Here is a 14,513-nt window from a genome sequence, read left to right on the forward strand (position 1 = left end):
GGATTTGTAGGGGTTGATTGCATAACTAATATCGCTTAAAAGAAGTGGATTTCTATGCATGCTCTGAAGATTCAGTTATTTGACCTGTTGCCGTAGAGCAAAAGTGTGAAAAGTCACCATGACCTTATAGTGGCCCAGCTACCCTAGTTCATCATTGTGACCTTATAGTGGCCTAGCTAACCCACTTAGTCCTTAGGAATCAAACCTGGCTTCACTCACAAATTCAGATGCCTTAATGGCTGCTCTAAACGATCTTGGGTAGAGAGATTCCTTTGTAAAGTCTATTGGCCCCTTCAGTCTATAGCCTTGGTCAAAAACATTCATTGTCAGAGCGCGGGGCCGTCTTCTACTCGCGAGTCGCTCCCCTTGGGACTACCTCTCGTCCGGAACTACATGCAGCTTCTATGGGTAGGATGACGCAAGCTTTCCTGCAGATACATTTGCTTGCACACATCGACTTCCGGCTTTGCTGAGGCTGTAATAATGTCTGCTGTCGATTGCAATCATGAATATGTCCACCACCACGCAGTCACTACAAAGGACCAGCAAAGAGATTCTATCAATGGCACAGATGCTCAGCCCCGTAGAGCCCGGGATAGATTTTCTCTCCATGGATCAGTTGATGTCTTTCTGCATTCAGTGCAAGAAGGAAAAAATGCTTGTGCACGCCAGCTTTGTCCTTATCCATGTACATACTCATGGTTTGCAGTCTCATCAGGTACTAGGGAGCCTCTTAGTGTCCATGCTTGCTGAATGTGGGAGCACAGTCGACGCTTCTCGGATTTTCAACACATTAGTCCATTTCAATGACAACTGCTGCCATTCTCTAGTACATGGACTTGTTGCCTGCGGCAAACCTTTGCAAGGTCTTACCTTGTTTCAAAAAATGCTGCATGCACGTGTAGTTCTAAGCAGTTGTACACTTGTTGCTGCAGTTAAAGCATGTTCCATCTCTGGCCTTATGGAGGTAGGTCAGTCAGTGCATTGCTTGATTGCAGAAGAGGGATTTGAACACGACCGTATCATCTGTAACACGTTAGTGGATATGTATCACAAATGCGGTTCACTCACAGATGCACAGAAAGTGTTCAATATGTTGAGAGTTCGAGACATAGTATCATGGAATGTGCTGCTGGCAGGCTATGCAGAATATGGTCTCACTGAAAAGTTGGCAGAGTCTTTGAAACAAATGAAATCAGAGGGTATATCCCCAAATGTCCTCACAATGCTCTGCTGCTTGAAACCTTGTACCAAAGTTGAAGCTGCCTGGCAAATTCATACTGAGATAGTGAAAGAGGGATTTGAAAGAGCTTTGGTGATTGGTAATAATCTTGTTAGTATGTATGCTAAAAGTGGCTCTTTTGCAGAAGCAGAGCAAGTTTTAAGCCAGCTGGAAATGCAAGATCAAGTCTCATGGACTGCGCTAATTACTGGTTATGCAGATCATGGTTTTGGTGAGAAGGCACTAGCTGCTTTAGAACAAATGCAAAGGGATGGCATATCTCCTAATGTAACCACATTGCTTTGCAGCTTAAAGGCTTGTGGTGCTGTAGAATCACTAGGTAAGGGCCAAGAACTGCATTCTTTGATTGTGAAGAATGGGTTTGAAGAAGATCCTTATATAGGAAATAGTTTAGTTGACATGTATACAAAATGTTGCTCACTTGCAGATGCAATTGGGGTGTTTGACCATGTAAGAAACCGAAGTGTAGTTTCTTGGACTGCACTTATTGCTGGTTATGTTGAGGACGAACTCGGTAGTAATGCTCTGCAGTGCTTGGAACAGATGGGAAATGAGGGTGTGGCTCCCAATGCTACCACATATTTGTACTCCTTGAAAGCCTCTAGTCTTTTTGAAGACAAAGCCAGATTCCAAGAGTTACATGTGCAGGTTGTAAAGGCAGGTTGGGACAGTGAGCAATATATTGGCAACACCTTGGTTGAGGTCTATGTAAAGTATAATAGCCTTCTTGAAGCAAGTGCAGTGTTTGACAGGCTGCCAGCCAGAAATGTTGTCTCATGGAATTCGATTCTTGCAGGTTATGCTGAACATGGGGGCTGTGAGGGTGCAGTGAAGTGTTTGAAACAGATGAGAGAGGAAGGCGTTTCACCAAATGCTGCATCACTAATTTTTTCTATGAAAGCATGTGGCACTTCAGATGATCTTGAAAGTGGTCGAGAATTGCACAATGATGTACTTAAAATGGGGCTTGAAAACGATTCCTTCTCTTGCAACAGTTTAGTGGATATGTATCTCAAATGTGGTTTAGTTATAGATGCACAGGATGTGTTCCAGAAAATGCCACTTCGGGATGTGGTCTCATGGACTTCCCTTATTGCAGGATATACTGATCTAGGATTGGGTAATGAATCAATAACATGCTTTAATCAAATGCAGAAGGAGGGTATTTGTCTTAATCTTCCTACATTAGTTTGTGCTTTGAGAGCATGTGCACTTGTAAGAGCTTTAGATAAGGGCCAAGAAGTGTACAATGTGATTGCTGAAGAGGGATTCGAAGGAGATAACTCTATTAGCAATAGTTTGGTGAACATGTATGCTAAGTGTGGATCTTTGGTAGAAGCAAAGGAAGTGTTTGATGAATTGCAGATCCGGAATGTGGTTTCTTGGACTGCAATTATTGCAGGCTATACTGAACAAGGGTGCGGAGAGGAAGCAATAAATTGTTTGGAACAGATGCAGTTGGAGGGTTTATTTCCAGATGCGACTGCATTTGTTTGTGGCCTGAGGGCTTGCAGCAACATGGGAGCTGTAGACAAGGGCTGGAAAATTCATACTGAGATTGTCAAATGGGGATATATGAATCATCCCATGAATGTTAGGTCTTTGGTCAGTAGTACATCCATTAATGACCAGAGACAAGATGGTTCGGAGGCCACCCGCATTATAATCAGAAATGCGCTAATTGATATGTATTGTAAGTGTGGAAGCATGATTGATGCACAGAGTGTGTTTGACTCAATGCCAGTTATGGACCTTAGGACATGGAATGCCATGATGACAGGTTACAGCCATCAGGCAGAGTGTGAAGCTGTATTTCTCTTGTTTGACAAGATGATGAATAAAGGAATACAGCCAGATGAGGTCACCTTTCTCATTGTTCTGAATGTGTGTAGCCATGCTGGTCTCATTGAAAGGGGCCTGAAGTACTTTGAGGTTATGAGGGAAGAATGTGGCATTGATCCAACACTTGGACACTACAATTGCATGGTTGATTTATTTGGTCGTGCAGGACAATTCAGTGAGGCATTTAGCATGCTGGAAAAAATGCCTATCCAACCTCATGCTGTCACGTGGAATGTATTTTTGGCTGCCTGCCGTAAGTGGGGCAATGTGGACCTTGCTAAGCATGCCTTTGACAGTTTAATAAAACTTGATGGGAGAGAAGTTTCAGCATTTACTCTAATGTCCAATGTGTACGTGGACGCGTACTCATGGGAGGATACAGAAGACATTGAAGCAATGAAACCTGTGATGCAATAGGAAAAAATAACTGAATGGAGATCAATTGACAACAAAACTGTTTATAGGTTATATCTTGAAAAATGCAAATAGTATAACACTGCTGGAGACTCAGAATATCATGCCACTATCTGGATGCACATGCACAATCCACAGCTGTCCAATCTCTGATATTGATTGGCAGGAGAACTAAATTAAGCCAGTCGATCATCCTGCTGCATGATTAGGGTCACAAATCCTTTTGTGGCTGCACTGGACCTTTGTGGTGACTTGCTGGGGCTGGCACAAATTGTGGCAATTGTGATGAGGAGATGTCTCCTTTAGCTTTTCAACCAAACTTGAATCTGCCATACAATCAGGTATGTTTCTTGTTTTTTTAATGTTAATATTTCTCAAAGTTTTTATAAACTTAATTCACAAGTAATTGTTTCTTCTGTCTTCTTTTGCTGATAAATTAGTTGCCTGGTTATAGCATTCTCTCTTTCCCTTTCTTTAAATTCTTTGTTTTAGCACATCTGTATCCAGATCAGGCTGCTGGCATGATTTTTGAAACCTCTCTTGTTTTGTGTTTTCTAAGGACTGGTATGTCTCTAAGAAATTTCTAGATACTTGTGTGATCAGAAAAGTTGGACACACCTGGAAGGATACTCGCTTTTGAGTCTGTGTTTTGTCTACTTATGCAATTCTGGCCTAAGGAATTTCTAGCTACTTGTGTGATCAGCAAGGCTATACACACCTTGAAGGACACTGACTTAGAGTCTGCAGCAGTTAGGCCTAGGTGCTACTTGTGTGATCAACAAGGTTATATGTCACCAGGTGGTGATACTTTTTGCAGTTGCTTTACTTATTTACTTATATAAATATTTATTTTTCTTTTCTTTAGTTGTTGTTACTTTTTACCCCCAGAGTTCTCTTGGATTAAGCCGGGATCTTTGCATGGCCAGAAGAGGCAGCCATTTGGACAAATTGGACTAATGGTTTGTTTGAGTCTTAGGACCGGTTCCATATTGAATGGGCATTGAAGAATAGAATGCTAGTGGTTTGGGATTGTGTGCTTAGCCACTGGAGATGGCGCAGGACAATGAGCCTGGCCAAGACAGAAGATGCACATGTAAGAATGCTCACGAAATAAAAGTCACCATAATTGAGCCACATTACACTTTTTGATGTGGTTGCAATGATAAAAGTTGCTCAAAACAACTTGAGGAATGCAGGGGTCACCATTCCTAAAATGTAAGGAGTTACTATTTTTGAACCCCAGAATCTGTTTGCGTCATTATCTTCGTTTTTGCACGAGGATTAATTCTTTGGTCTGTGTCAAGGTCAAATTTTGCACCAATCATGGAGAATTTTAGATCGGAAGGTTTAAACGGGAAAATTGTTACATGTATGCCATGTGGCACAAATTCCCAAAAGAGAGAGAGAGAGCATTAAAAAAAAACGTAATAGGCATGAGGGGCAGATCTGAGAATGAAGTTTTGAGGAGCTGAGGGCCGATTGCTGCAAGTTCATCAGCTATGGAGAGTACTTCTTTGTCTCTGACTCATGTATGAAGGTAGAGCTCGCTCCCTTTGGTCAACTCTCTCTCTATTCTCAGAGAAAATGCTCTGCATGATGGGCTGATTCCATCGAAGGTATAGTTTTGTGTTTTCTTTGCACTTCTGTTAGGGCAAGAGCCTCACTGTCTAGGTTCAGGAGCTGTTGTTGGCTTCTCCAATGCAGGAACTACAGAAAATGCTTTTCTAAAAGGGATGTTGTTTTGGATATGCTGGACAGTAAGAACAGTGAATACAGAGTTTTGGACAGTACGAACAATGAATGTAGAGTTTTGCAGATTGCAATTTTGCACATGAATCATTGAGTTATGGTCATAGAAAATGCTTTCCTAAAAGGGATGTTATTCTGAATATGCTCGACAGTAAGAACAATGAATACAGAGTCTGCAGACCGCAATTCTGCACGTGAATCATTGAATTATGGTCACAGAAAATGCTTTCCTAAAAGGGATGTTGTTTTGGTCATGCTGTACTGCCCTTATGCAGTTGAAAACCAACTGTTCACAGGTTATGTATTTTGGAATATTTCATTTTTGTAACTTTCCATCTTTTAATTGATAAAGAAATACTGAGAGGGGTGCCGGTCTTTGGGGCCAATCTGGTGTTGAGCGAGGGAGTGAGGTCTCTGTTTGTGTGTGTGTGTGTGTGAAAAGACTAGGTGTTAATTGAAGGAACTACCGCTTTATGTGAGTCATAGACCGGTTTCATTATACACACTTAATTACTTTGACTTTTGAGTCTGCAGCAGCTGCTGGGCCTAGGTGTATATAACTTGGTACATATGAATGCTGATGCTATCCTTCTTCCTTCCTGTGCTCAGCAAATTACTCTTCAGATCACTGGCTAGTTGATTGACATTCTTAATATCTGAAATGCCCATCACAATTTGAGTATGTGGGATGAAGCAGGTGAGCTAGAGTGATATGACAGATTAAATTGAGTTAGAGCTAGGGTTCATCTGAGAAGGAAAAGTGCATAACAGCCCCTTTCTGTATTGCTTTCGAGTGCTGGTGATGCAGTCATCCCTCACATCTTCCTAGTGCCAAAGAGGGAGCGTGAGAGGGTGATGGAGTGGGGCAGTTGTGCCTTAAACTTTGCATACAAGTGGAAGGACACAGAGCGGGGCTTCCCTTACACATCGACGGAAGTTTGGCAGGTTTTGAAATCTTGGAGTTGGAATTGACATCGAGGTTCATGATGGCCTATTTCTTGATAGCGAGCGGGATGTGCTTCTAGTATGAGCTCACATGAGGAGATACTTTGGCAATTTGGCGAAAGGCAAGGAATCCATGGTTGGGTATGTTACTATAGAGGCATTGCTGATAGATATAGAGAGTTGCTATGACTACTATTTGCTTTCATGAGCTTGTATGATCGACATTGACCTTAGGTTCTCTTCGAGGCTTCTTGGTGGTAGCTTGATCACACATTGCTTGGGTATCCACGGTCCATTTAGATGGTCATTGTTGTATGTTCTATGATGAGTCATTATCATTGTATATTGTATTGTGCCAAGATCATCCATCTAAGAGAGGGTGTTAGTAGACTACTTAGTTCATGTGTGAGTTTGTGTTGATTGAGTGGGCACGACACATCTTTTACCAATCGTGATTTGGTTTGTGCTTGTGGCATCTGATTATTTGCGCTTGATTGTGGCCGGCTGATCATTATTTATTTGGCTGATTGCATATTTTTTGGGCTGCCTGATGTTGGCCACCTTTTCATGGCTGTGGCCTATCTATATATGCTGGGGTCCCTTCTCTTGGTTATTGTCAGCATACTTAGAGATTTGAAGGTCGTGTTGGAGAGGGGGAGCCAGTGCCCATGCCTACTCAGCCGGTGACTCACTATTTTATTTGTATTTTCTCTGAGCATTCTTCTTCTGAGTTCTTTTGCACATTTCCTTCTTCTCTTGTGGTGTGCAGTCTATTCTAACAGATTCTCACACTTCCATCACTGCACCCACTTCTGATACTACCTGCAGTCACCAGCCTTCTTGGAGGTTGTACCTACTGTCACCGTCACATTACAGCCTTTGCTCCTGCTTTCCTTACCCTTACGTAGGACTCAAGTTTCTTTGTTGGTTGTATAGTTGTTCGGAGTTGCTACATTGTGTTTTATTTGCAAACCCTTGTGTTTTATCGTGACAATCTATTTTGTAATAACTCATCCAACGAATTGTTGTTGCTAACTTATGGAATTTCTTTAATCCAAGATAAGAAGATAACAAGTGAATTATATGAGAATCTCACCAAGGTGAGAGGCCAAAATATTTTCGCATGTTGCCTAAAGTTAAAAGAATGTTATGTTTGGGTGGGCCAAAGGTTGAGGAGGTTGAAGGAGATCCATGACTCATGTGTAGAAGAGGAGTCCTCACTTTTGAATTGTAGACCTAGAGATGAGTCTTTACTAACCTTCAACTTCGGGTATAAGCTGCTATAACACTATTTTGGGAGGCAAGTTTGACACTAATCTTTTTGTGTTTTGAGCTATGTGATCAGCTGAAACTAGTGATAATGTTGAGGATTCGCAAATGTTGGAGAGGACCTATTACAAGGCCTAAAGCAGACAACACACTTTGCCTTAATTTTGCCATCACAACCTCCAAAAATTTGTTGGGGTCTATACACCATGATCATGGAATCCAACTCATCCTCCATGGCCTATCTCCGTAGAGGCGTTGATGAAACCTTCTATACTTAAGAATGAAAAATTGCATCCACCAAAACATGGAGGGTATATGAACTGCCGATAATGTAGTTTGCAACTCTCTATAATTTTGTTGGGGTCTATGCACCACGATCATGGAATCCAACTCATCCTCCATGGCCTATCTCTGTAGATGCATTGATGAAACCTTCTATACTAAAGAAGGAAAAATTGCATCCACCAAAACATGGAGGGTATATGAACTGCAGATAATGTTGTTTGCAACTGTCTATGATCTCCTGGAGCCTGCTGACATGTTTGGAGTAGAAAACAGCCTTGTGATCATCTTCCTTGCAATAAGGAACAGGATACCCTGGCTTACTGTTCATTATGAGATGTCACAGTTGGGGAACTCAAGCTTTCTAATATTGTGGAAATGTCTCTTCCCTAAGTGAAATATGATTCCAAAAGTGATGCGCAAGAAAGACATGAAAAATGCCAAGATCAGTGTTAGTCTTTAATAGATGACCAATAGTTGGACCTGTTTTTCATTATAGGCTTACTAATCTTTATGTTTCTTTAAATTGGTTCTCTTCTCTGATGTGCTTGATGTGTATCTTCAACTCACCCTCATGAAAATCTATTTGATTTTGCATATAATTAGGAGTTGGTTTTTAATGCAGAGTTGGAGGAAAATGAAAAGCATAAGATGAGATAAATTTATTCTTTGGATTCCGATGTAGCATAAACAGTGACTGATTAAGGATGCTTTCAAACTAAAACCCAAGGTAAACCAATCTTGAAGTGAGCAAATCTTCCACTTTCTATTTTCTGTAAGCTATGATTGAATTCTGATGTATTCAACGTGCAGATTCAACTCAACTCACCCTCTTGAAAATCTATTATATTTTGCATATAATTACCAAGAGTTGCAGGAAAATGAAGAGCACACGATGAAATAGGTTTAGTTTTTGAATTCAGATATAGCAGTGACTTATTGAGGATGCTTTCAAACTATTACCCAAGGTAAGTCAAACTCAAAGTTAGCAGCTTGTCCACTTTCTGTTTCTTATAAGCTATGCTTGAATCTATATCATTCTGCAGAATTGATTCATTGTGTTGTCTTGTGTAAGGATGCATTTTTGGCATAGATTGGCAAATTTCTCAATGCATTACTTGTTTCTGTCTTGGATGCTAGGAATATAATGTGAAGTTCATCTTTATGGGGGTAGAAATTCTTAGCACAATGGAGAAGCTTCATGATCCAGATTTCAAAATCTGATCTGGCATCCACTTGGCTCCAATGCACAATGAATTTCAGGTGCAAGTTCTTTCCTGGAATACATTGTTGTCTTGATTTGACAAGGTTGTAAGAATCACTTATCAGCACCCAAAAAAAGGTTTTGCTTTCTTTTCCTTGGTGAAATGTTAAATAGTGCATAGTTGGTTACAAAAGTGGTTCTGCCTTCTGTACCTAGGTATATGAAAGCACTTTATGGGCTATCAGAAGGAAGGCCTAGAAAGCTTATTCTCTTGGATCTTCCAGATAAATAACCTTTGCAGATGCAGTCTCACCCTATGCTAGAGTACCTGTCTTAAGTTGGCACCTGCACCTCAAAATTGTTCTCTTTCATGAAGCAGATGGGGTGCCAGGGGGGGGGGGGGTATGGAGAGCTTATACTTCATTTCCAACTACGTTTAATGGGATGCATAAGGTGGATGCTAGCGTGAAGTAATTCAAAGCCTCTTTATAACTCCCACAATAAAAGAACATTGAAGGTTGCACTCAAGACAAATACCATTCTTAATTCACACGCTCTCTCACCAGTTCAATGAGCATTCAATATAGCAAATAGGACGATGGCCATATCCCAAATGTTGTATATTGCCGAAGGAGGGGACCAAATTGGGGGGACTGGAGCATGTGAGGATCTGATACATATGCAAACAAGTGGGATCAAGTGCAGAAAGATGAAATCTTGGATAACCTACATGCTAAAATGAAAAATAAAATGATGACGAAAATGAGGACAGGAACAAAAACCTTAGCGAATTACAATGCAATAGAATAGGAGAGCCAACTGTTCTAGGAGTTGGAACTGATCAGGGACACTCGAAGAGGCTGTACAGGCTGCATGAAACATATGGATCAGGCACATTTGAAGGGGCAGTCCAGGCTGTCTTGTGCTGTGTTAGAGTTTTGGTCATCCTAGGATGGGCACAGGCAGTGTCAGAACAGTTTAGGGCAGATTTTCCCAGTTTGGAGCAGGTCAGTCAGTTTTCAGTGCAATTGCCAGTATTTATTGCGCATTCAGGGTATATCGGGCAGGGTAGACAGGTGCCATGTGGGAGCCAGGCAGTGATTGCAGCAGTCTTTAATTATTTTGTTATTTATTCATTAGTTTGCTGCAGTCGGCCAGTTTTCAGCTTGGCTGACTTGCTGCATTTTATTTTATTATTTTAGGCTATTTATAGCCAGCCTGCATGGGGGTCACATTTATTCAGTTTTCTGCAGGTGAGAGAGAGAGAGAAGGAGAGCTCTGGCTGGTGCCAACAGCCCATTGTACAGATTCTTCAGTCTAAAGCATTCATACTCTGCAGTCTTCAGTGTTCTACACACACACACACACACACACACTCTCTCTCTCTCTCTCTCTCTCTCTCTCCCATGTTCACGTCTTTTCTTTTTAGTCTGGTCATATGCTTCCACATTTGCTGCACTCTGACACGGTGTTAGAGCAGCATTGAAGGGCTGATTGATTGTGGAGCAGCATTGAAGGGCTGATTGATTGTGGTGGGTAGACTTGAAGAGGAGAGTTCAGCACGACACCAAGGCTGTGTTTTCAGTGTTCGAGGGCGAGTGGGAGGGCTACACATCGACACAAGACTTAAGCAAGTGGAGATGTGGGAAAGGAAGTTTGCTATATTTTTCCTAGTTTTGCTGTCAAAGAAGGAGAAAAGGCTTTGTTTTCATCCGTTTACAAAGCAGGTTTTGTTTTTAATCGCCTTTGGCGGTTAAGGCATGTGAATGAGTGGAGGAAGCCTTAGTAGGCGATGTCAAAATGACTAAGTGACTAGAGAGACAGTAGGGAAGACATAGTGTGTGTACGGCAAACACTGAGAGAGGAAAGTAACATAGGAGATGATAAAAGATGAATCATGCTGATGAAGTGAATCTGATACAAGGATGTCGTAGCACAAAGGAAGCCCTAGAGTGCAGGAAGACTACCAAAGAAGCCTTTGAGTCTGTAAATGCAGAGGGATGAAGAGTGGTACCTACGAGCAAGGAGACAACCGATGAAGCCTCCGTCTGCAAACACAAGCCTGATGAGGTGACGCGAGCTGTTGTTGTTGTTGTTGGAGTGATGTCAGAAGGGTGGGAAGTAGCCAGGAACCAAATGCAAGGTGCAACTGCCTCTGATGAAGGTGACACGTGTTGGAGAGAGATGCTAGATGGTGAGGAACCTCCTTGCCAGCCAAACGCAAGAAGGTGGAGCCGCCAAAAGGGTGGAGGATGATGCCAGATAGGGTCGATGCTGATGCCAAGAGAGGGTGGACTCCAAATGCAAGGTGTAGGAGCACAGAAGATGATGTCGCCAACAATGAAGGATGGACGCCAACAATTGAAGAGGAGCACATAGCCACCATAAGTGCATCCAACTGGAGATAAAGGCTAGTGCCAGGAGAGTGTGGAGATGGTGGTAGGAGAGGAGAGAGAGAGATGATGGAAGAGAGTGTTAGAAGACTGACGAAGAGAGAGTGGGAGTGATGGACTGAAGGATCAGTCGTAAGGAATGAATGAGAGAGTGGCCTATAAATAGGCACAATCAATCTAGGGTGGTGCCCCTTTTTGGGGCTGCAAACCCTAAACGCAAAAACACAAAAACGCAAAAACGCAAATTGCGGGTGAAGGGTTTCTCAACAGGCTATCTTCTTAGTTAGAGGGGACTACCCTTGTTTCGTGTAGGTTATCCAAGAGCCACGTTGTTTGAAATCGATGTGAGTTCTTGGCGATTATGGAGTCTTATGAATGGTGGAGCTAGTGATGGAGGCTATTGACCATCCATTTGGCCCATGATCTTTCCAAACTTTCTTGTTTGGGGAAAACAGAGTTGGCGAAGGTACATGCCCACAGAGACAATTTCTTATTTCTTTCATGTACTCCAACTAGGATAGCCCATATTGAGCATCTTACCAATGCTCGAGAGATTTGACTCAAACTAGTTCAGCTCTATAACAGAATGATTGTTAGGAAGAGGGTCTCTTTGGAGATGCAGATGCAAACTTTGAATCCAAGAAAAGTTTGCTTCCGTGCAAAAGCATGTGAACAAGCTTCGCTAACTCTAGATGTAGGTTGAGAATTGTGGCAACCCGATCTTCTCCGAGGATATGGTGATTTCTTTGTTATCGTAGTTGCTCCCTTAGTTCAGTGTATCTATGCTGCTCTGATTGCTTCAGGGACGATGAAGACCCTAAAATGGGAGGAGTTGGTTCCTTTGGTCTTGGACGAAGAGGAACGATTGAAGGATATAAATTCATAGAAATCTGAGGCTCTTACAGGTCAGGCTTCCGCAATACTCCACATCGATAGTCGCATCCAAAAGCTTCTTCTTGATGAAGTGATATTGGATCTCTATGTGCTTCGTCCGGGCATGGAATATAGGATTCGGTATCAAGGCAATGCAACTCTCGTTGTCGCACTGCAAAAGAGCAGGACGAGACTGGGGGCAACAAGCTCCTCCAACAATCTCTGAAGCCACACAACCTCACATGTGATAGAAGACGCGGCCCGATACTCCGTCTCAGTAGAAGAAAGGGGGACCATGGGCTGCTTCTTGCTACTTCATGAGATAACACCTGCACCCAAGGTAAAACAATAACCTGTAGTAGATCGCCAGTGGTTCACATCACCAGCCCAATCCGAGTCGCTCCAACTTGCAAGAACAAGATCTGAAGCACCTGTACTTATTGGATAAGAAATTCCTAAGTCAGAGGTCCCCCTCAAATACCGAAGAATCCTCAAGGCAGCCAACCAGTGCACTTGTTTTGGTTCACTCATGAACCCCACCAAAAGACCTACAGGAAAACAAAGATCAACACGAGTGTTGAGAAGCCAAATCAACGATCCAATTAGCTGATGGTAGCAGGAAGCATCCATCAGGGGAGAATCTGAGTGTGAAGTGGCCTTCTAGTTTGGATCCATAGGAGTAGAAATGGTTTGACAATTCTCATCTCAAAAGTTACGAAGAGCTCGTGTACATATCTTTGTTGAGAGAGGAAAAATTTCCCTGTGAGACTGATAAATCTTATGGCCCAAAAAGAAATGGAGAAGTCCTAAATCCGTCATCTCGAACTTCTGGTGTAGGGCTGCCTTCATCTATTCGACCTTCTGGGTATGAGCATTTGCAATAATCAAGTCATTAACATACAAAACAAACAACACACGACCTCCCTTGGAAGTGTGCACATAAAGCTGCGGATCAGCCCTAGAACGCCGATATCTCAACTTAGCTTATAGAAACGAATCAACCTTCTTGTTCCAAGCATGCTACAGGCCATACAAGGCCTTCTTTAACTTGTAAACTTGGCCATCTGAGGAACCAAAGCCAGGAGGCTGCTCTACATAGATTTCCTCCTTCAAATCACCATTCAAGAAGGCCCACTTCACATCTAACTGAAAAACAGGCCATCTCATGTGGCCAGCCAAGGCAAGAACAAAACGAATAGTCGCCATGGGAGCTATAGGGGCAAAAGTATCATGGAAGTTAACACTTGGGTGCTGTGCAAGACCTTTAGCAACAAGGCGAGCCTTGTGTTTGTCCAAAGAGCCATCGCTTTGGTACTTGGTCTTGAAGACCCATTTGACACCAATCACCTTCTTATGAGAGGGACGAGGCACAATGAACCAAGTGCCATTCCGCTCAATAGTCTCCAACTTGGCTTCCATCATCTTTCGCCAATGATCAGATTGCAAAGCCTCCTTCATTGATGTAGGCTCTCTATCCTGCATAACACGGGACATCAAACAGTAGTTAGAGCAAACAAGCTCCGTAGTATGTGCCTGGTGTCGCTGTGACCTCTGCAGTCCATCCCGTGGTTCCCACTCCTCACTCCTCAATCCCTGAATCTTGGAGGGTGTCACGGGCCCAACAAGAAGGAGGCCGGATCTCTCCTCAGCGCTCTCCATCCTTGAAGACTTGGGTACATCCACCTGCGGGATCTCCACTGGGGTGGCCAGTGGAAGGGAAGACTTTGAATTTGAAGAAGAATCTCCATCAAGAGACTGTGGCTCCAAAGGAACTGTCTTGGGAGCCCAACTCTCCTCTGGGTCTCCAAGTACGGGGTGTTCCTTACTCCCCTTTGTGGTTGGAACTTCCACGAACTGCACATCTCGACTCGTGTAGACATCCTGTTTCACGGGATCACACAAGCGATAACCTTGGGACTGGGAGTTGTAGCCAACAAATATCTGTCGTCGGGAAGCCGTCTCAAACTTGTCACGCTGCATCTTCGGGATGTGCACATAGGTGTCACACCCAAAGATCTTGAAATAAGAAACATCAGGCTTAGTCCCAAAGTAAGCCTCAAAAGGTGTCATCCTGTCAACGGCCGAAGTGAGAGATCGATTTAGGATGTGGACTACCGTAGCCACTGCCTCGGCCCACAGAAACTGAGGTGTTTGTCGATGCCCCATCATGGAATGACCACTAAGTGTAGAAAAGTAGTCGATGAGGGTGCAGCCACTGCTCCAGAATCCTTCGGGTTCTTCTTCTTGGTGTCCTTCTTGTCCTTGTCAGGGCAATCCTTCTTCCAATGACCGGTCTTAC

At 42.9% G+C, this 14,513-nt stretch overlaps 1 protein-coding gene across 5 annotated transcripts in view; it reads left to right on the forward strand.

The window, feature by feature from the left end:
- The first annotated feature begins 250 nt into the window (after window positions 1–250).
- LOC148019952 (pentatricopeptide repeat-containing protein At1g06140, mitochondrial-like) overlaps window positions 251–14,513 on the forward strand; it is a 53,764-nt gene continuing 39,501 nt past the window's right edge. For 2 of the 5 annotated variants that reach the window (XM_087700151.1, XM_087700152.1), the window contains exons 1-4: window positions 252–3,840; window positions 8,370–8,474; window positions 8,558–8,712; window positions 8,885–9,007. In XM_087700151.1, coding sequence (XP_087556277.1) covers window positions 506–3,502 — 2,997 coding nt within the window. In that variant the 5' untranslated portion in view covers window positions 252–505 and the 3' untranslated portion in view covers window positions 3,503–3,840; window positions 8,370–8,474; window positions 8,558–8,712; window positions 8,885–9,007. Of the gene's footprint in view, window positions 3,841–8,369; window positions 8,475–8,557; window positions 8,713–8,884; window positions 9,008–14,513 lie in introns of all 5 variants that reach the window. The other 3 variants (XM_087700156.1, XM_087700153.1, XM_087700155.1) reach the window with 3 other exon arrangements.

Source organism: Lygodium microphyllum, chromosome 19, assembly GCF_053477565.2.
Source record: "Lygodium microphyllum isolate KBCC chromosome 19, Lygodium_microphyllum_v1.1.10, whole genome shotgun sequence".
In the NCBI taxonomy this organism is placed as follows: domain Eukaryota; kingdom Viridiplantae; phylum Streptophyta; class Polypodiopsida; order Schizaeales; family Lygodiaceae; genus Lygodium; species Lygodium microphyllum.